This window comes from Sycon ciliatum, chromosome 3, assembly GCF_964019385.1.
Source record: "Sycon ciliatum chromosome 3, ocSycCili1.1, whole genome shotgun sequence".
In the NCBI taxonomy this organism is placed as follows: domain Eukaryota; kingdom Metazoa; phylum Porifera; class Calcarea; order Leucosolenida; family Sycettidae; genus Sycon; species Sycon ciliatum.
In genome coordinates, this window is record NC_088645.1 from 37,855,575 (window position 1) to 37,876,132 (window position 20,558).

At 47.3% G+C, this 20,558-nt stretch overlaps 1 protein-coding gene across 2 annotated transcripts; it reads left to right on the plus strand.

The window, feature by feature from the left end:
• Window positions 1-11,791: 11,791 nt before the first annotated feature.
• On the plus strand, window positions 11,792-20,309 carry LOC135812119 (uncharacterized). Of its 2 annotated transcripts, XM_065325448.1 has the most exons (7): window positions 11,792-12,855; window positions 13,340-13,568; window positions 14,190-14,333; window positions 14,931-15,071; window positions 17,153-17,383; window positions 18,015-18,294; window positions 19,412-20,309. In XM_065325448.1, the coding sequence occupies exons 2-7, from the start codon at window positions 13,375-13,377 to the stop codon at window positions 19,640-19,642; spliced, it is 1,221 nt and encodes a 406-aa protein (XP_065181520.1). In that variant the 5' UTR covers window positions 11,792-12,855; window positions 13,340-13,374; the 3' UTR covers window positions 19,643-20,309. The 2 variants fall into 2 exon arrangements, with proteins under 2 accessions (XP_065181520.1, XP_065181521.1); XM_065325449.1 differs by lacking the exons at window positions 11,792-12,855; window positions 13,340-13,568 and adding an exon at window positions 13,905-14,038.
• Window positions 20,310-20,558: the final 249 nt, after the last annotated feature.

Below are 20,558 nucleotides of genomic sequence, written 5' to 3' on the forward strand. Positions count from 1 at the left end.
CAAGGTTCAACTCGAGTTCAACTCGAGTGACAGGACTGCACCCAAAAAAGGTCAAACAGGCTAGTAAGTTGTACCCTGCAGGCACGGTGACCAGGTGACTGGCGTACGCAGGAGCACGTGACCGCTTGTTCAACCATGTTCGATTGGGAATAAAGGCGGAACGCTGCATCGCAGCCTTTTCGGACCAAAACCAGTCGACTCAGTGTCCAAAAGACTACAACATATGGGCCAATCGCGGTCATCCGTGCTTTTATAAGAACGGCATGGCGCTTTTAGTGACATTTTGCATACAAATCCCCATCTCGTAGGGCGCAGTCACCCAGTTTCGGTGGAAGTGCGCGAGTTCGATTGGGATTCAAGTAGGAAGGGAGCGTCTCAGCTTCCTCGGACCATGACCATTCGACTCAGCACCCCGAAGACTACAACTGGTGAAATTTTAATTTTTGCCTTAACTTCCCCTTTAACTGCGAGTTTCACGCACTAAGCTAGCTCTGCCTCTCGACATTGAACACTGCCTTTGACAGCCTGGAACCTTTCTGTTTTATTCGTATTTACATAATGTTTGTCGCTGTTGGTGGCCCATTGCTGTTTTAATCAGCCATTATCTGTTTTATTGTTCCACGCAATCTGTCCATCATTCTGTTTCAATTCCTGGTTTGACTTGTTTTCAGTTTTATTCCAGACAATACCTGTACATTGCTGGGGTAGCCAATAACCACTTTGCGTGGAGATTGCGGGTTTTTATGGCTAACCACGGCTTGCAGAATAGTCACATTTCGAAATTCACAATTCATCTGTTTAGGTAATGGCGATCAGTCAATTTTCATCCGGTATCTTTGTCTAGGCACTCTATAGATAGCCATTTCCTCCGCAGTTGTGGTAACATTCCTTTGTTGTAGTTGTTGTAGAAGTTCATTTAACGTCGCACCACAAACAGGCGATTTCGACTCCTTTGATACATGTGGACGACAGAAGGAATGAGAGAGGGGGGGGGGGCAGAAGTACGGAGAGAAGAAGGGTATCCTTTGTTGCCTAGTGATATCACGCTCATCATTCACTCCCTTATCACAGGGCAGTTCTGTCCGTTTGCTTTTGCCAAACCAAACAAAGAAACCAACAACAAGAAATAAGATGTCAGGAAAGAAGATCTCTAGCTTTTTTTCGTACTCAAGTCTAGCTTTTCTCGTAGTAACTGAAGTGAACGCGACCCCCTAGTATAGTCAGGCCTGACGACTAGTAAAAGCGAAACTTCCTCGCCTGTTTGTGTTTCTCATCACAACTGTATGGCCGGCGGTAGCACGAATGTGTATGAACTTACAAGATCACGAACAGTTGCAGTGTCCTGCGACACACGGCAATGAGAGCGACACAAGCCCCGTCTCTGAACGTAGTGAATTAGCAATGCACATGCGCGACCACCCGCACTGCCAACACTTCGCAAAGCATGTTTCTTCTGATTTCAAACGCGCGACATAGCAGCTGCATTGGCACGTTGTTGCTCGCTGTCTGTGTATATTTATAGCAACACCTGTCAAGGCGACCACTCGGATAAGGCGACCACCTGTCCTAGAAGACCACTGAAACCAGGACCAAGGGATGCTATTTCCAGTCAAATTACCCTGGATAAGGAGACCACCTGTTAACAGAGACCACGTTTTGAAGGTCTCATGAGCGGTTGGCTTGGACTGGTTCCACTGTACTTCACCAGATACGCACGCATTTCTGCTTTCCCATCTTACCGCATGGCTAGACTCTCAATGCCAGATCAAGAATATACAAAAATATTTTCACTTATTCACATAGTTTGAGGGAAAGATGCAAACAAACGGGAAAAGTCTGAAGAGAAAATTGACTGTCACAATAAAACAAAAGGCTTGATATAGTTATAAGGAAATGATGTGAACATGCACTGACATGTCCCATCACCTGGCTGATATCACACGCTCGTGCACGGAGGGTGCAGCGTCCCTACCTGCTTGGACAACATCTCTCCTTCCGGTCAGTCTCCTCTTGAAGTCTGTAAGTGTATCTACCAAACTCTCAACTCAGCGAGTACTTTAAAGAGCTAAAAAGTAAATTATCGTGTCCGTTCCCGGAAGGAACTCACGATGGCCGCTAACACCCCCGGTAAATCCTAGCGGCAGATGCAGCACCTAACGGTGAGGGTGAGGTCTCTTCGAAATGCACCAAAACACATGCATACAATATGGGACACATAGAGAGCACTTCTACTTATGCAGGCTGAGTGAGTACTTTGCTTGCTGAGTAATTCGATTCTTTCAATCTCTTTTGGTGGTCTTTCTCTTCTTTTTTCACTCTAAAGTCTCGCCACCTGATCTCTCTTTGGCCGGTCCCTCGCGCTATGAAGCCGAGACATTTGGTCGACTGAGCTTAATGGTCGCCACCGCGACACTCTCACCTCAATGACTAGGGATACAGTGGAACCTGTCTAAGACGACCGCTCATGGGGCCTTCAAAACGTGGTCTCTGTTACCAGGTTGTCTCCTTATCCAGGGTCGTTTGACTTGAAATATGTAGCATACCCTGGTCCTGGTTCCAGTGGTCTTCTATGACAGGTGGTCGCCTTATTCGAGTGGTCGCCTTGACAGGTTTTACTGTAGTTTGATTTTGCAGAGACAAGAAAACAACCAAATAATGCACATCGTACTCCGAGAACTGATTCAGACACTGTAACTGAGGAGTACTGATCGCAGGAACTGATCACCATTCGTCTCCATCTGCCACCACCATCACTAGGCATTGGCGGATAATGCTCGAAAAGGTGGCAGATTCTGCTCGAAAAGCAGTGAAATTGGCAGAACCATACAAACCTTATGGCGGGCAATTCCTCGAATTCTGCTCCATTTATTTTATCCACATACCAAACACGCATGAAACTTACCAGAACAAGTACCGAATTCTGCCAATTTTTCTGCCGGCATTATCAGCAAAGCCAAAGGCCTAACCAACTACGCCACCACCACCGCCACTGATACGCTACCAGCAACGACGATGGCGACGGCAACACCAGCGCCATCACCAAATCTAGTTTGAGTGTGGTACCTGTCACAGCGCCCGCAGACGTTCCTGTCCTGTGGTTTTTGCTACGACGGACAGCCCAGAACCGAGACAGGCCTCTTCGAAATGCACCAAAACACATGCATACAATATGGGACACATAGAGAGCGCTTCTACTGATGCAGGCTGAGTTGACGGAGCTAAGAACAAAACCACCGCCCTGCCAGTAATATCTTAGCTGAGAAGAGTTCACATGTCAGCTAAGCCGTATGGTCGGGTGCAGTACTGAAGCTGGGTGTTTGAGGTGCAAAAAAGGAATGGAATACCTTTGAAGACCGTAGCAAGAAATCCAGCTCATTAGGTTGTCACAGACTCGTGGCTGGCGTACACAGTGTACATACACATGTGCAGGTTGTTGATATCTGAGCATCCTGGCAAAGAAAACTAGTACGATTGGGGCAACATTTCCGCTGAACCCTCCACTATTTGGGAAACGATCAGATATGGTCTGGGGCTGCAGAGTGGACAAAATAGGCAATATTCTGTCACGGTTAGGTTTATTCACTGACCATGAAAACGTGTTGGGTATCGTTTACATCCCAAGGAGATTCCCATATAGGTAGGTATTATGTACGTGTACACCCGATTTCGCCCAAACTTAAGCTCTACAAACGCTTTTTGTTTGCAAGAAGGAAAAGGAAAAATAGGTGCGAGGCGTGCCAATGTGTGTAAGCATTTCCTTGTGTGTCTCCTCGTGGTGCCGTTTCCTCGACGTAATCCCATCTGCTGATGTCCTACAGTATGGGTGCATGCTATAGTACGGGGGGCACATATTGATGGTTCTCGCCTGCTTCAACATGTACGTCACCGACAACGATACGTGATTCGCTCGTCGAACACAACCAAAACCGGAGTGGAATTCATGTTAGTGAACGCGTTGCTGTAAGAACACACGGGTACATGATGCTGGAGCATGATAATGCCACCGAGGAACGTCAAGACACATGTTTGAGTGACACGATTGTGTTTCTACTCGACATACATGTACGTGTACATTTAATGCACTAGTTGTTACGTCAGTGTCCCATGATACTGAATTCTTGAGTGTTTGGGCATTTGTACTGCATTCCTGCGCCATCTACAGTATTATTAAATTTTTGTTTTCACATCTCTATTTCTATTTTCCTAATAAAGATCGTGTCAAGTAGTTGTTGCGTCAGTCCATGCACACGCACTACATAATGTACTGGGAATCGCATTGTGTACGAGAGTAACACCACCATCTGGAAACGCGAAGCTGACACGGTTGCTTGTCGATTTGCTGTTAACAACTGATACGTCTCAAATTCAAACTTTGAAACTCTTCTCGTTCCCATTCTTCTTTGTTCTGAGTCGTGGTAATTTTCCTGTTGGCTATGCAGTCATGTACTGGAACATTCGCGTGGCAATACCCGTCACCTCCCTGTCGCATTCCCTACTCCATTTTTTCCTTCAGCTTGTACAATGACCGAGCATAAAGTGGGCAAACACAATTGATTACTTTGTTCTGAGCTACGCACATCTCCCCAACTTGCCCAGGCTAAGTCGTCGAGACTGTAGAGGCATTTCCGCCTCTCACGTTCACACCTGTGTGGATTCAATGGGCAAAGTCAACGCCGTTCTTCCTCCCCCCATATCCGTGTAGCCCATGGGTATAGGCCTCTCTAATGTGATCGTCGCTTAGTACTTTCGACAGGACGCTGCCCAGGCGATTGGGAAGCTTGCGTAGTGTTAACAGAAACAATCACCGGTCGCTTCTTTCTTTTGTGTTCGTTTCCGCGTATATTGGCTGCGTTCGGCCCTGGAAATTCCTACATGGTTCTAGGCCGCACGTGGTCGATCACGTCTGGATCACGTCTGACGAAATGTGTAGAGCGCTCGTCAGTCCTTTTGCCTCGCAGCTTAGAAACATGCAGAGATGTTGCATACGGATGCTGACTAGCGCGTATGTTCCTTGTGCTGCAGTCAAAGCGCATTGCTCAGAGAACAATCTTATTCTCCGTTCTACTCCCGCACCACGGTATGGTGTATCAGCTTAGACGTAGAGCAACGCTATGTCCAGCTTCAATTGCAATTACATGTCCCAAGCGCAAACGACATTAAGAGCCTTTTGCAGAGATGCCGCTGGACAGGCTAGACTGGCCAGGGTACTCGTCAGCGCAGGCTCTTTCGCCAAATCGGGACAGGCGCGCAGCCCTGGCATAGCGGTGAGCAGAGAAGCAGCACTTCAAGGAAGCCACAGAAAGTCGCTCAGCGCTGCAGCCCTAAAACAAGGTGTGAAGAGGGTGTCATTGGCCCCACTTCCACTCCAAGGACCGCGCTACCAACTGCCACACATACATCATGACCCATCTCCTGTAGACGGGAGATAATCAATCAAATCCCTTCATCATCTCTACTCCGTTCAATCTACAGAAATTCGTAAGCCCGATACTTGAGGGAAGATACGCACTTGACTTCAGCGTAGAGCAATGCAGAGCAATGTGCAAATGCACGCTAAACTTGGTCATGCGCTCAATTCCAGCAGCCACGAGAACGGGGTCTACGTTCAGGCCTTGAAGCCTTCATGTCATGACCTGACACCAAACTTCACCCTAGGCCGTGGGTCCACGCTGCAAAGAAGGGTTAGCACAAACAGACCATTCTCCTACCGCCGCCCAAACGATTTCCTGTTGATGGTGGCCAACCGGGTTGCATGACGGAGCGCTCGTGTCGTGGAGTAGCTTTCAACATACAGGACTAATGTTAGGCAAATTGGACGCATTTATTTGGGCAAGTTGGGATAATATTTTGTGCTGCTACGCCCAGATGGCAGCGGACGCCCAAGCTGCGAATAATGCCTTGCGGTGCCTAGGCGTCCTAAGGAGCACGACACGCGCGACTTGAAACCTGGGCGAGGGCTAGGAAATTTGTGGGACATGGCGATGGCTCACGAGAGATGGGAAAGAGAGAGGAGGGGAGGGGGGGGGGGGGGGATAACAGCATGCACAGGCGCGAGTACACTTTCATGACGCCGTCGTACAAAGGAACGATGATTGACACGCTGCTGTTTTGTGCTAACCATATCGCCAGGCCAGGTAACTGTCCACCCCACCGCCCTGCCAGACCGATTGAGGGCTATGGTGTCAGACGCTGATAAATATGAGGAGCATCTATTGTTGAAACCCAATAGTCGTGTCAATGCCAGATGGCCAGGTTCTGCCTTCCCAACTGGTCTCCGAAGTGCAACAAATATCAAGACGCTGATTCCATTTTCTAAGGAGGAGAAAGCTGGGGCCAGTGGAGAGATTTCGCCGTGGGAGTTCTTCCACGAATTGATTCCTCGCAGCGTGATCGGACGAGGTAAGCCCTTTGATTGTTCAGCATATAATTATAGTAAGGCCAGGTACAAGCACAAGTGTGTAGATGAACTTCAGGTACATGGGATTTTATGGTATTTGGGCGAGTCTACGCCCGATTCAGGTGAAATGTCTTAGCTTCATACCCAGAGAAAAAGGAGTTCCTGGTTTTTTCAAGCGGACGCGGTTCCGCATTTGGTTGCAGGGTCTTCTTTGTGAATTCTTTACGTACTATGCACCTGCAAAGATTGTGCTGGAACGTGAAATGGCCGTGTCCAGGGCGGTGCTGATAGGTACGTACAGGATGGTAGGGTGTCGAACGCAAGAATGATGGCGTTACCTCAGTGCAATAGAGAGCTGAAGACCATGATCAGTGTGAGGGTGTGGTGATAAGGGCGCCTAATCCTTCTCATCCTCCGTGCATAATACAACCTATAATAGGGTTTGACTGCTATGATCCTTGTCATCTGAATCACTCATCAATTCATTTCTGAATCATTGTGTGGACGCCAAGTTTGTGTCACCTGAGGAAGAAGAAGCCTTCGTCTTATATTATTTGAGAAGTGACAGATCCCATTTTGGTGCTTCGCTCTGATTGCGTCCCTGTTCTCCCCATTTTTGCCTCAACTCCCCGCATTCCTCTCCGATTATAATTAGTATTCCATTCTTCGCATAGGTGGCAACATGGTCCCACATACACGTCGGTGAGAAAGAGAATACGACGTATAATAGACAGGCTTTGAGTAGGTAAATTTAGATCTTGGCAAGAGCGTGTAGTCGAGGATGCGTGGCAGCGCACACGAGCTGCTTCCGAAACTCTTTCCATGCCCAACTGTTACAAGATGGAATTCACAAGGTGTAGGTGTGTAGAGCTTGATCGCGGTCACTTGTGTACCTACAGAACCTGGCCCAGGAATTGATGGTGACCGCCTTGTGCCTATGACAGGTCCACGGCCGCAACAAATACACGCAAGAGCGGCGCGTCGGAAGTCGTCCATTTTACCTCAATGATCCCCAGCTAGCTGCCAGGAGCTGTTACATGTACGGTGTACATACATGGGATCCTCCTTGCATCAAGGTATAGGCTGAGCACTTTTTCAAGTGCAAACTTACTGCTCTCTGGGTACATTGTAATTCAAAGAAGAGGTTTCAGTACTCCTGCAAGAATACGTCGGACATGGTTTGGTGCATCCAAAGGCCCATATGGGATGCAGGCGCGTCCAATAGGCAATGTACATAAGCAATGTACTCGATTGCATCAACAGGCCTTATTATTTATTTTATTTTATTTTACTGTCCCTGGCACAGACGTAACCCGTTTCCAGCCAAAACAACGCACATGAAGGTGTCCATCGATGCCCTAGGTCGTAACAACTTTAGTTAGCACCATGGATCTGCGCAGCCGTGCGAAAAATTCAAGGACGTGAACATCGTATTGTTCATCAGGCTCAGACAACCAAAGCAACTAGTACTAGGTGGGCCAGCTGGTGGCGATAGGCACTGAGTGGGTGACATCATGTGCTGGGATCGCCTCTGCCTCTGAAGTGCGCGTCCTTCGTTTGCACTTGATACTCCTGTAGGTCATTGCTCGCTAGCGCTGTCTTCAGTGACTGACGCAGGGAAATCCAACTCTCCAGAAGAGTGCTAATGCTACTAATAGTGGTCATCAATCTCCAGGTCAAAGTCCTTGAGAATGACTAATTCCCGAGCGTCCAGAGAGGGTGTGTTTGTTTGATTTTTTGAAGTTTTATTTTACATCGCAAACCAAACGGGCATTGATGCCCAATATTATGATGGCAACTAGTACTAGGTGCGACTAGGTGTGTTGATCTAGAACCGAGAACACTCTGCTAAACACACCTGCAGCCCTCTATTAAGTAGCCCTTACGTGTCCACCCGAGATTTACTAGTACTAACCCACTACACGATATTTGTGTTCGTGCCTTGGGTACATGCTTGCTCTTTCAGTACTGATAATCCCAGTATCCCTCTTCCATATATGTATATGAGTGACCGGTGGCAGTCATGTTTGAACACCCCAGGTATCGTTGTTTGTTCGAACTCGTGTCGTTCCGTACCGCTTTGCAAATGTTTAGCAATCGGTAGCACTGAATGTTAGCGGACATGTTTCCAGCTGTCTAGACTAGGTTGACTGTGAAGTGCGGCGAAATCTGTACGCCTTGGTCCTGGACCAAACCATCCGCCTAATAGTGAGCAGTTGGGCTCCGTGCATGGTGAAACTCTGAGTGATGGTATAATCGTTTAGAACGGTGCAGCGAGACAGAGAAATACTATACCCATGAGGAGCATCCATACCTTACATAAGGCCGTCTACCGTTAGCTTAATTATCACCTTTGACTTTAGCACTGGTTCCAGGTCTGACCCTGGGCCGAATTCGCCGCACACAGTGGTAAATCCTGAACAGCGGGGGTACCAATTGCAATCCTAGTGCATCAGCAACTATCTCTTAATCCTATTAATAACCCGCAGGTTTTTCTGGACGAGGTAACTCATGCCAGCTAGCGTCGCGGCTGAACCTGTCCAAATTTGGTGGCCAGACTTCGAGTAGTCGCGTGTGCGGGTGGGCAGCTTCGTTGGAAACAATGTAACGTATATTGACACACCTCCCTTTGATTATAGTCACCGATGCATGGGGATATACATGTAACATTATTTTCTAGGGAGGTACATCCCAGCACAGAAAGATGCTTACATACGTGAAGTCGTAGTAGGGTCCCCGCCATGCGCGAGTCCTGGCCCGAAGCTGGGGCGATAGAGCGACGATTTCCATAGGAAATTGCTGGGCGTTTTGCGCGAATCGAGGTAGGAAGCGGCGCACTCGTACCATCCATCAAACAGGCATCAAAGAATGTGTCTAGTATCAGCGCGTGCATGGCACCGAGAGAGACCAAAAGAGAGAGAGAGAGAGAGAGAGAGAGAGAGAGAGAGAGAGAGAGAGAGAGAGAGAGAGAGAGAGAGAGAGAGAGAGAGAGAGAGAGAGAGAAAGAGAGAGAGAGAGAGAGAGAGAGAGAGAGAGAGACATAGACAGAGACAGAGAGAGACACAGAGACAGAGACAGAGAGACAGAGACAGACAGAGACACAGAGAGACAGAGATATAGAGAGACATAGAGAGACAGAGACAGAGAGAGAGAGAGAGAGAGAGAGAGAGAGAGAGAGAGAGAGAGAGAGAGAGAGAGAGAGAGAGAGAGAGAGAGAGAGAGAGAGTGTGTGTGTGTGCGTATGTGTAATTCATAATGGAAAAAAATTGGGCACAACTACCTTTATGAGAGAGAGAGAGAGAGAGAGAGAGAGAGAGAGAGAAAGAGAGAGAGAGAGAGAGAGAGAGAAAGAGAGAGAGAGAGAGAGAGACATAGACAGAGACAGAGAGAGACACAGAGACAGAGACAGAGAGACAGAGACAGACAGAGACACAGAGAGACAGAGAGATAGAGAGACATAGAGAGACAGAGACAGAGACAGAGACAGAGAGAGAGAGAGAGAGAGAGAGAGAGAGAGAGAGAGAGAGAGAGAGAGAGAGAGAGAGAGAGAGAGAGAGAGAGAGAGAGAGAGAGAGAGAGAGAGAGAGAGAGAGAGAGAGAGAGAGAGAGAGAGAGAGAGAGACATAGACAGAGACAGAGAGAGACACAGAGACAGAGACAGAGAGACAGAGACAGACAGAGACACAGAGAGACAGAGAGATAGAGAGACATAGAGAGACAGAGACAGAGAGAGAGAGAGAGAGAGAGAGAGAGAGAGAGAGAGAGAGAGAGAGAGAGAGAGAGAGAGAGAGAGAGAGAGAGAGAGAGAGAGAGAGAGAGAGAGAGTGTGTGTGTGTGTGCGTATGTGTAATTCATAATGGAAAAAAATGGGCACAACTACCTTTATGTCACACCGAGAGTCCATAAGCTGGTAACGCCGGTAATGCAGTGAGCACTCTATCGGACGGCCTGGACCCTGTCCGTTTTGAAACGCCAATATCAAAGATACACGGCAGCACAATAACAAAATAATAATAATGTCACAGGATATGGATATCGGGTCAGTATGTGCTACACTCTACTACAGGGTATTGAAAATCTTCAAGCCATTGTCAACCGTCATTTTGCCTAGCCGCTCGTATGCCGCTGAGCATCCACACGCTTTGTCTGCGTAGACGCCGAGACCTTTGAGGTCGGCAGAGCAGCCTGGCCCCGCCACCACTTCTCGCACATATTCGGGAATATAGTGGACTTTCGTATATTTTAAAAAAAAAACACGTTTGTATGTAGCGACCTGACGGTTACGTCACACGCCCAAATCAATAAGCATGCGCAAGAAAGTGAAATCTTTCTCTTTGGTCTCAACTTCTTTGTTGTCCGGTTGGCCATTGCAGCTGTCGTCGTAGTTAAACCCCCTACATTCTCATTTTGTATTATGTGTTTGAAGCGATCTGAATGCTCATACTCATACATATAATATTATATATATATGTAGCTTCGAGCGGCTTCTCCATGTCTTTCTTTGATCAAGTCATTACTCTGGTTCACAGGCAATGCCAATGGCATCGATTTGTATCAAAATTGTTATCATAAGTCAGGCATAATATTATGACATCTTAGTAAGATTCCGTATTATGCCTGACAATCCCCTAGGCGCTTTCCATGTGATCCGGAAGGTTACTTCAGCTCGCCACTAATCAACAATCGCACTTATTGGCCCGGGCAGGTGTCGCACCTGAGCTTGTAAGGTGAATATTGGTTTCTTCCACCGCAATGTTGGCCTGGTGTACATCTACATTTTACATGTAGTTGCGGAGACAGTGAAGTCTGATGTAATCAGAGGATCCAAGATCACCCGCGCTAGCTTTCAGGACCCATAAATAGCTTTTGTCTTTCATCAGACGTGCTATTCCGCGCCGTTTCAGACTATGCGCAATCTTGAGCTGCGAAGAGCCGTGACAAGCCATCGAATTACGGCACATCCACAGTGGCTGCCTGTCAGCCAGGTACGTTTAACGAAGTTAGGGCATACAAGCCGGTGTCAACATCGTCATAGCTAACTGACCGTGGGCAATCCCCGGAGTCGAACTGTTCTCACACTGCACCCTGAAGATCAAATTTGCAGAGCGTTCAAGTGCACGGATGCCCTACAGGAATACAAAACTCACGATCGCTATCAGCCTTGGCTGATCGCACCTTTGCATTTGCAATTGAATTGCTCATGTTAAGAAAAGTTACTAGTTTTCGCATTCTTTGACAGACAATACCCCCAAACCGTCATAGTTGTTGATTTATTGTACACGCTTGCGGGCCAATGTGCCCCAAGCTAAAAGACCTGAACATCAGGCAGGATGGTGCAGAGTTTCAGAGTTCTGTTGGTCATGTAATGAGCGGTGACCGCATACAACACATTTCACCCTGGTCCCTTGCCAATATCACCCAAGTCCGAGGTATCCAACTGTGAGACGTCGAGAGCTCATGTAGTCACTCGGAACACAGGCGCATTCCTGGCCCTCATCTGAAGGGGTTTCTCACCGACCGCCTGGGTTCCGCGCAGAAAGCCCGCTCTGCATCTGACCAGCAGGCGCCTGACGCATGCTGTACGCAGTATGTGCCCTGATTCGGAATGCGCAACCTAACATCTTGTCCAGCTACAGGAGCAGGCGTCCACTCTGCGGCCATGTAGTATATAGTACGCCTCACAGTGGCAGCTGGAGTCGTGTCCATATATACATCGAATGCCAATGTGATCTAGCCGGTGTAAAGCGAGTGAGAACATGCTCTGCGTGTACCTGGTATCTCTCTCTCTCTCTCTACATTTGTGCCGCAGTTCCACGAGTTGGAGAATTGACGAATCCAGACCACGTGAGACGGAAATAGACTGGAATTGAATTCCAGCCGAGCGAATGTATTCCTCGAATAGCGAAGAAAAGCAGTCGCTGCGAACCTAGAGGTGTACCTCTGAATTCTCTCCTGCTAAGCGTTGCCGTCGTTGCTGGTCGTTTCGCTTTGTAAGGACTGGTTCAAGCATAGAGTGTGAGACACCCTCAGTCAGAACTTCCGAGTCGTTCAGGGCAAGCGATCATTTGACGTTGTAGCTCCAGAACGAGCTGCCTAGCTTTTGACCTTGTCTGGTGTCATTCTGCCCGTTGCGACAGCGCTTCAAAATGGAGAGAGTGGCCGCCATTCCATGAAGCCCCAGACAAACGAGGACAACTACGTGTTGCTGACAACGTCACTTCACATCTGCTTGTCTGTGTCTACCCCCTGGACGAATCGAGCCTTCAAAAGACGGATGGTCCCTTGAATTCGCAGTTAGTTACTTCTGCCGTTGGCCAATGCAAAGCTGGATCGATCAACAAAATAGTGGGAGACTGCGAGCAAAGAAACAACATAGCAACTCTGCGCCGAGGCATCCTGTCATCCGTATCAATATCTTCACCCGGAGTTGTCAGAAGATCTCTGCTTGGCGCTGACAGGTAGGTAAATGTAGCGAGAAGGTGTCAAAGAGCAACAGCAGTGATTTCTCGCATGTGATCACTCAGCCGTCTTTTGCTTGATGGCTCACTGCCTGGGAGGCATTCTTTACGTCGACACCTGGCCACAGGAGAGCGCAGAGAGTCCGGTCCTGGATAATTCATTCAAAGATGCTACCCCTTCACCACTGGGCTGGCGGCACTTGTGTACTGGCACAGTTCTTGACTTGAGCATTGCTTGACTTGAGCAAGGCGTTAGGTGTTGTGTGATCCGAGGTGGCCGCACCACCCGTGGAGAGAGCTTGCTTTTGCGACCGCTTCACACCGTTTACTCGAGTATCACAAGCGCAATGCTTTGTCCCTGAAAGCAAACTTCCCCCCCATGCTGTGCCAGTAGCACAGCTTTGTTTACACTGGCCGTGTTAGTGTATAAGTAGTCTGACTGTTTTCCTTGTTGCTCCCATTGTGTTTTCTCACTTCTCTGCAGCGCCTTGCTAAGAGAGGAGACATCTAAAACCAAGCATGGCGGTGTGTCTGGAAGGCGCCGCAGCGCGGACGCAGTGCCGGACGCTGACCGTGTGCAATCTTGTCCACAACATGGTGGTGCTTTGCGCGGCGGTGTGTCTGCATTCCGCTACAAGAGCAACTGGGTCTCCCGTCGTACAAGTGACAAGAGGACGATTGTCGCGACGAGCAGATGGGAAGCACCAAGGAAGGTAAGCCGTTGGATTTTGATAGTTATAATGTATTTCTCCCAGCGGATGATTACCTCGCAATTTCCGCTGCTTTTTGTATTTAGGGGATGTTGCCCGAGGCGAATCAACCGCGGAGTCATCCCTGCATTGAACCGAAATTGGTCGTAATTGATTCTTTTGTTCTGCGCGTATCCTGGTATCAGACCAAGCCACATTTCAAGTATGATACTTTCCCGTAGAACAGCACTTACAAGGACATTGGCTTGTGCGGCGTACAATACACCACGTTTACACGTCATGCGGAATCATTTTGGCCAGCTTTACCCAAACTGGGTTTCCTGATAAAAAGCTCGTCACATTCAGAAAAGGACATTCGTCGCCCGTGTATGTACGTGTCGTCCTTCACAAATAATGAAATTGACTGACTCCTTGACCGCCTGTAGCACCAAATGGAGCACTGGATGGTCATGTTAGATGACTTGTTGGACGAGGTACATGCGTTAAATTGCTTCCTGTGACATCAGTAGCCGATCATAGCAGTTCGGGCCAAGATTAGAATGCATTGATACATGTAGCGTGTGGCGTTGTGCTTCTAACGTTGTGTTCTCTGTCACTCTCTCCGCCGTGTGTCCGTTTCCACAGCTCACTCGTATGCGTGTCCTACAGAGAGGTGAACGAAACGAAAAACGTCAGTCGCACCATATCCCTCGTGACCCACTGCGCCAACCCGCGTATGCCGCTGGCAGTGCGACTCGCCTGCAACCACCGATATGTCCAAACTGTACAGTAAGCAACGATAATCACTACGACCGATCTCATGCAGCATCTGCTCAGTGTCCATCGAATCATGCATGTGCATATAGTGGGCGGTTTTCCAAGGGCGGGGACGCCAAGGAATTCGCAGCGTTACCTTCTGGTACGTAAGACGGATGGGTTGGTTAGTACATCACAACTGGAACACCTACCGACGTTCAGCCATGTCTGCCCTGGCTACAATCTCTTGTAGTCCCACCACTGCAGCACTCGCTTGTCAATATGCTAGTCAAAAATACCTGCACGACACATTCACACTAGGATGGAGAGCCAAAGATTAAAATTAAAAAGAGGGGATCAAAAGCTTACAACTTAGTTATCCGTTTTTGTCCAACACCAACGATCATTGGCACGATACTGGTGAGCCAGATCGTGCCACAATTAGCACAACACTGACTGATGTACTGACATTCAATGTCCTGATACTTGGCTGCATCATGTCGACATATTCACCTGATCAGTTTTCCCTTAACTTTGGGCTAGGATGCATGGCACACTGAGCAACAACAGCAACAAAAAACATGTTATTTCAATATTTTGTCTCTGTGGATCTTTTCTGGCTGGATGCAGGGACGGTGACGCAAGTCTGCGCGATTTCAACTGGATCAACTTCACGTACACCGTGCAGGAGACGAAGACAGTTTTAGTACGCCTTCCCGGTCGTGCCAGCTACCGACGAAAGCTTCGAGGAAATTTCCACTGGATTGACTGGTGAGACAAAAAGAATCAATTGGACATGTTCTAAATTTTCGCTGGGACAAATTTGTTATCCGCTGCCCCACGGTACTTGAAGTAGGAATAGCGCAAGTAATAGCATGTTTAATAGCATGTGTAAATAATGAAATAGATATTCTTTGGGTAATGCTGAAATAGAAACAATTAGCATAGAAATAATCTGAACAGGTTTGAGGGAAAGACGCAAACGGGAAAAGTCTGAAGAATTTGTTTTAGATGAAATCGCCACGATTTTGTTGTCTGGGATTACCAAAAGCATCAAGCGTGCTGACATTTCGCTGTCGCCAATCTCCTGCGATTAGAAGCAGCAAACGTGTTACATGAGGGCCGGACACTTCGCAATATTGCTCGGCAACGCTGATTAGGCATCCATTTAGCAGCAGGAGGGAATCGTGCTACCCCCCCCCCCCTCTATCGAGGTATTCAGAGGTAAAGACGCTTGTCATTCCCACATTGTCCCAGTAGGACATCTAGAACACGTGAAAGGCTATTTTATCCTTGCGCAATAAACTCATTTCTGACTGTACATACCGCCCACAATGGTCACGGGCCAGGGTGTCAGAAGATGACAGAACCCTTTGGTCACAAGATGACACCACGAAGTAGGCACTTCAACGCTTACAACTAAACAAGTGCAAGACAACATAAACTGTGCGAGGACCGCCTCACCAAATGATCCAACCTAACGCTGCCAGTAATTGACTAGAAATCAACAGCTCCTTGACTGATTTGAACCATCTTCACAGTAGTACGTCGGAATTCCATTGGACCTGTGTGTATCAATATTATTACGATATTGCAGCGTCAGAGCCAGTACTGTCACATACCGGGCTGTTGAGATTGGCTGCAAACAGCAAGGGCAGGGAATGGCGTGCATGTGTACTGTCCGAACAGTGTAAATGGAATGACATTAGGTTGGTACTGTGTGCCGTGGGGTCACGAACAGGATTACCTATGTGACTGTGACTCAGTGAATGGAAGGACTTCGAAAAGAGGTACTTGAGGCATCACACGAAGGCATTCGTGACTGAGAGTCCCAAAGTGGCAAGCATATGCTCCTGTTCCATGCGTGCCTGGTACAACTGCAAGTGAGGTTCAGCACTATACCTCGAGGTACAGTGTTGAACCGTCAAACCAAGCGCTGTCAACATACCATTCCCCACCATTCCGTATCTATTGTTAGCAATAAAGTTTCTCATTACGAGTTTGATAGGCAGCATGATCCTTGAATATCTATTGTTCGCATGCTAAAGAGCTAAAAGGAACAACGAAATCACTTTGTAGCAATTGGCATAATGGCTTGAGTGTTAAGTGAAGCTACCAAACATTGCAAGAAAAACAACTGTCGAGAAAGCATGAATGAGCGGAGATCACTGTGGAACGTGGTGTCTAGGACCCATGATTGCAATCATCATCTCCAGAGCAGCGGTTTCAAAGAAACTACCATTGTCCACTTTGCTATGCTCCATGGTGAACCTCACGGGTTTGCACAAAGGGTACATATCTCCTGTCACTCCCATGCGCCGCCTATCGCCTAGAACATAATAATTATGGTTTCGACGAGCTTTATTCTTTATTTTACTTCGCAAAGTCAAACGGGATCATTGCCGTATAAAAATGATAGCCTCAGCGAGAGAGGGGGAGGAGGGGGGGGGGGGATATTACATAATATTTTTATGTCGTGATCGAATGTGTCCTGTTGAGAAGTGGTTTTCGATTGGCTTGCAATAGCCTACGCGCCCAGTGCATTGCACACAATGTACTATGTGAGGTGTCGGTGCCGAGATAAATACCTAACTAATCTAACACAAGTTCAAACGTTGTTAGTTTGACAGCATGAAACAAGGTGGAGGACACTGTGTTCAGAAACAGTGACCTTACTACAGCCATCCACGGTTGGCAGAGCTGCTCTCAAACTAACAACACGTGTGAACTATAACAAGGTTTATCTAATACTAGTATTCTACTAGTATTGGGATATATAAGTTCAAATGTGTGTAGCAGCACGCCTGGTAATAGCACATTGAGTGTCTGTGTGCTGCTATTTCGGCATCTAGGAACTCCACACTTCCGCTGATTAAACACCCAGCAGGAGCGACGTACGTACGGTGCGAATGGAGGTTCGTCCTCAAGACCAAAGAAGAGTTTCGCCAGGATAACAGCGAGCAGGGACCCGCGGCACGGATACACCTGTTCAACAAGGTCTGGGTTAGACGCGCGCCGAACAGGGCGGGCTGTCGACGAACGGACGGCAGGCTTACAATTGCAGTGCAGAACGTTACTGGCAGGTGAGGGCACAGGACAAAAAAATATAGCCAACCTCCTATGGGTAAGGCAAGGACAGGAATACCTTTTTTTAGTAGCAATCTAGCGTTCTCGTCACGTGCAGCAATTACTATGTGACATCACATCCCACGCAATATGGGTCGAGATAATGGGTCTGACGGCTTTGACGAAGTTTGTTCCAATTTCTCGACATTCGCACCACTTCGATATTGACCTGGCGACACTTGTACCGCCTTCACCATGCTGAAATCTTCATAATTTACTAAATGGGAGTCGATTGTGACTGATTTAGCACCTTGACTACGTCACAGTTTTCCTGGCGGGGGAGAATAATGGAATGTTGCATGATGTCAGCCATTGCCCAGGCATTTTATTTGCCCATATTTGTCAGCAAATAATCCATTTTTGTCCGTTATTAGAATTTTCAGATACATGTATAAACAAGTGGTACCAGAAGATATGACCGCCCAACACTGACAGGTTTAACCATTCACCGAGGTCTTTATAATATAAGTACGGTACATGTACCGTATATGTACAGTACATGTATGTTAAATGTGCGTGTGTGGGGGGTAACGGATTACAGTGAGTGCAACGTCTTTGGGTTCTCGTATCCGCCTTCTTCGTGTGCAGCAAACGGTTTGTGGAGCGCGAACGATACTGTGGGCGTCGCCAGCTACCTGGCGAGCAGATCAAGCACTTCTGGCCCGATACATCCGTCGTCACGATGAGCTTCCGGTCCAGCCTGTCAAACGCCAGGCCAGTCGGTCCCTACGGGTACTTCTTCAGTTACCGCGGCGACGAACTGATCAATGGCTGCGCGTATGACTGTTACCATAGCGATGCGCGACCGTACGATTTCTGTCGCAATGCAAGCCTACCAGCATTCCTGAAGATCTCAGTGGACGAATCGGTGAGTGAAATCATTACTCTAGCTGGAATCACAAGAAGCTGCTCTCTGATTTTCTTTAACTCGGATGGAGAGCCAATGATTAAAATTGAAAAAGAGAGGACCATAAGTTTAAGTTATCAGGTCGTTGAATGTCAGTGTCACATCAGTCAGTTTCGTGCTAATTGTTGCACACTTTGACTCACCATTGGCCTGCTTATAATCGTTTGTGTTGGACCAAAAAATGATAACTTGTAAACTTATGGTCCTCTCTTTTTTGATTTCCTTTGTTCGCTATTAATCTCACCTGATACAAGCTGCTGATGTGTTCCGGTATTACCACCTTGTATTCATTGCCAGGATGTCCAGGCACTCTTTGCAGCTGCTACCGCCCCTCCCCCAAAAACTGTACCACATGTACCACATATAGTTCTTTGGTCCTTTTGTCTTTACATGATTTGGCGTCGTGTAAAAGCAAATAGTATGCCATTGCAGGCAAGGCTTTGCCAAAAACATAATGAGCAGCACCATTATCCAGAAATGGATTCCAAGGCATAAGAAACAGTATAAAAGGAGGAGACATAATTGTGAAATCCAATTCGTAGAAGCTCTTGTGGCGTCTACTGTACATTGTATCAATACAAGGTAGTAGTATTGATGTTCTACTTTGTGTCAGGGTGCTAGTTACGCTCATGTTTCATGCAGTTAAGGAGCAGAATCAACTCTTTCACATTGTGCCAAATAGAGCGGAATCATGCACGGTTCTAAGAAGAATTCACAGCCTACAGGCAGAGAGAGAGAGAGAGAGAGAGAGAGAGAGAGAGAGAGAGAGAGAGAGAGAGAGAGAGAGAGAGAGAGAGAGAGAGAGAGAGAGAGAGAGAGAGAGAGAGAGAGAGAGAGAGAGAGAATTGAGAGAGAGAAATTGAGAGAAAGAGAGAGAAACAGATAGACACAGAGAGACAGACAGACATACATAGACAGAGAGACACAGGGGAGAGAGAGAGAAAGAGAAAGACAGACAGAGAGAGAAAGAGAGAGAGAGAGAGAGAGAGAGAGAGAGAAAGTTGTGGAATATGCTTCGTAGCAGCTCATTGTTTCTGCCTAGCTCTAACCTGCATTTGCCTACTGTTCTGCTCTGCAGCGTGTGCGTAACTACACGGTGTCCGAAATGATGGAGGGCTTCGCGCACGCCATTCGCTTACTGCAAGATGAGGCTCGCGAGTACCACTGCATACAGCGGTACCCCGTGTTCAAGCAGCTGTTCCTGAGAGGCAGTACGCCCAACTTCATGGCAGCAAAGTCGAGTAGTGCGGAGGATAAAGCACCTGTACCCAGTGCAGCAGCTGAGACGCAAAACAGCATATCATATTGATGATGATCGACGTGACCAATGAACGCTCAGACTTCGCAGATAACACTTGTTATATATTTTCCTGATTGCAGACTATTGAGAGATGAATTTCTATTTTATTACAGAAGATTCCTTTTTTGCTTTCCCCGCCTTTGATATTGAGACGAGAATCTCTGAAGTATTCTACGGACTTACCCACATAGGTAAACAAAATTACGATAAGTTCACCGGATAAGATACATACGGAACTAAGGCGTCACAACCGCTGAATTCAAAGATAACTTTCTGAAGTCTATTTCTGCTCACATAGATGCTGTAAATGTCTGGTCTTCCTGCAAGATCTCGAGTGAAAGACACGCTGGGCTTAGGAGCGTGCTGAATGTATCTTTGCAACGTGGTATGCTCTTAGTTAATCCCGAACACTAAGCGCTCGAGCTTTTGTTCCGCAGGTTTCTAGAGTTGATCTCGTTTTTTTGTGTGTTTATCGCTGCAATGCTTTCTGCTTCCTTTTCAGACTTGATAAAGAGTTTACTGATATTATTATTGACTACCACAATTATTATCATTAGCTGACAGTCACGCGAATACGACCTTATGGCCATACATGGCAGGTCATTGATTCCCTCATGGATTAAGTTAACGTGGCATATCACCCAAAAATTCCCTAAAAATCGAATTTGTAAATTCATGTCGAGTGCTACACCAGTTGAAATAGCATGAATAGCTGCAAAATCTCTGAAAATTGTGTCTTGATCTGACCAGCCGTTCAAGATTTATGGCCGAAAAAGTGCCCTTGCAAGGAAAGATTTTTTTGTTGCACGCCGTCATTTTTTGGCGGCACTGTATTTGAATCTGAGCAGACTGTGCGCAACTTGTCGTATCATGGAAACACGCCAAAGTGCGCAGAGTCCAAAAATTCACGTTTTGTAGCCACGTA

Bases quoted from the DNA above. Each gene is read 5' to 3' on its own strand.
- LOC135812119 (XM_065325448.1), top strand. From the start codon at position 13,375: ATGGCGGTGTGTCTGGAAGGCGCCGCAGCGCGGACGCAGTGCCGGACG. The intron at 13,569-14,189 runs GTAAGCCGTTGG...CCGTTTCCACAG, and splicing joins GATGGGAAGCACCAAGGAAG to CTCACTCGTATGCGTGTCCT. The intron at 15,072-17,152 runs GTGAGACAAAAA...TTCGGCATCTAG, and splicing joins AATTTCCACTGGATTGACTG to GAACTCCACACTTCCGCTGA.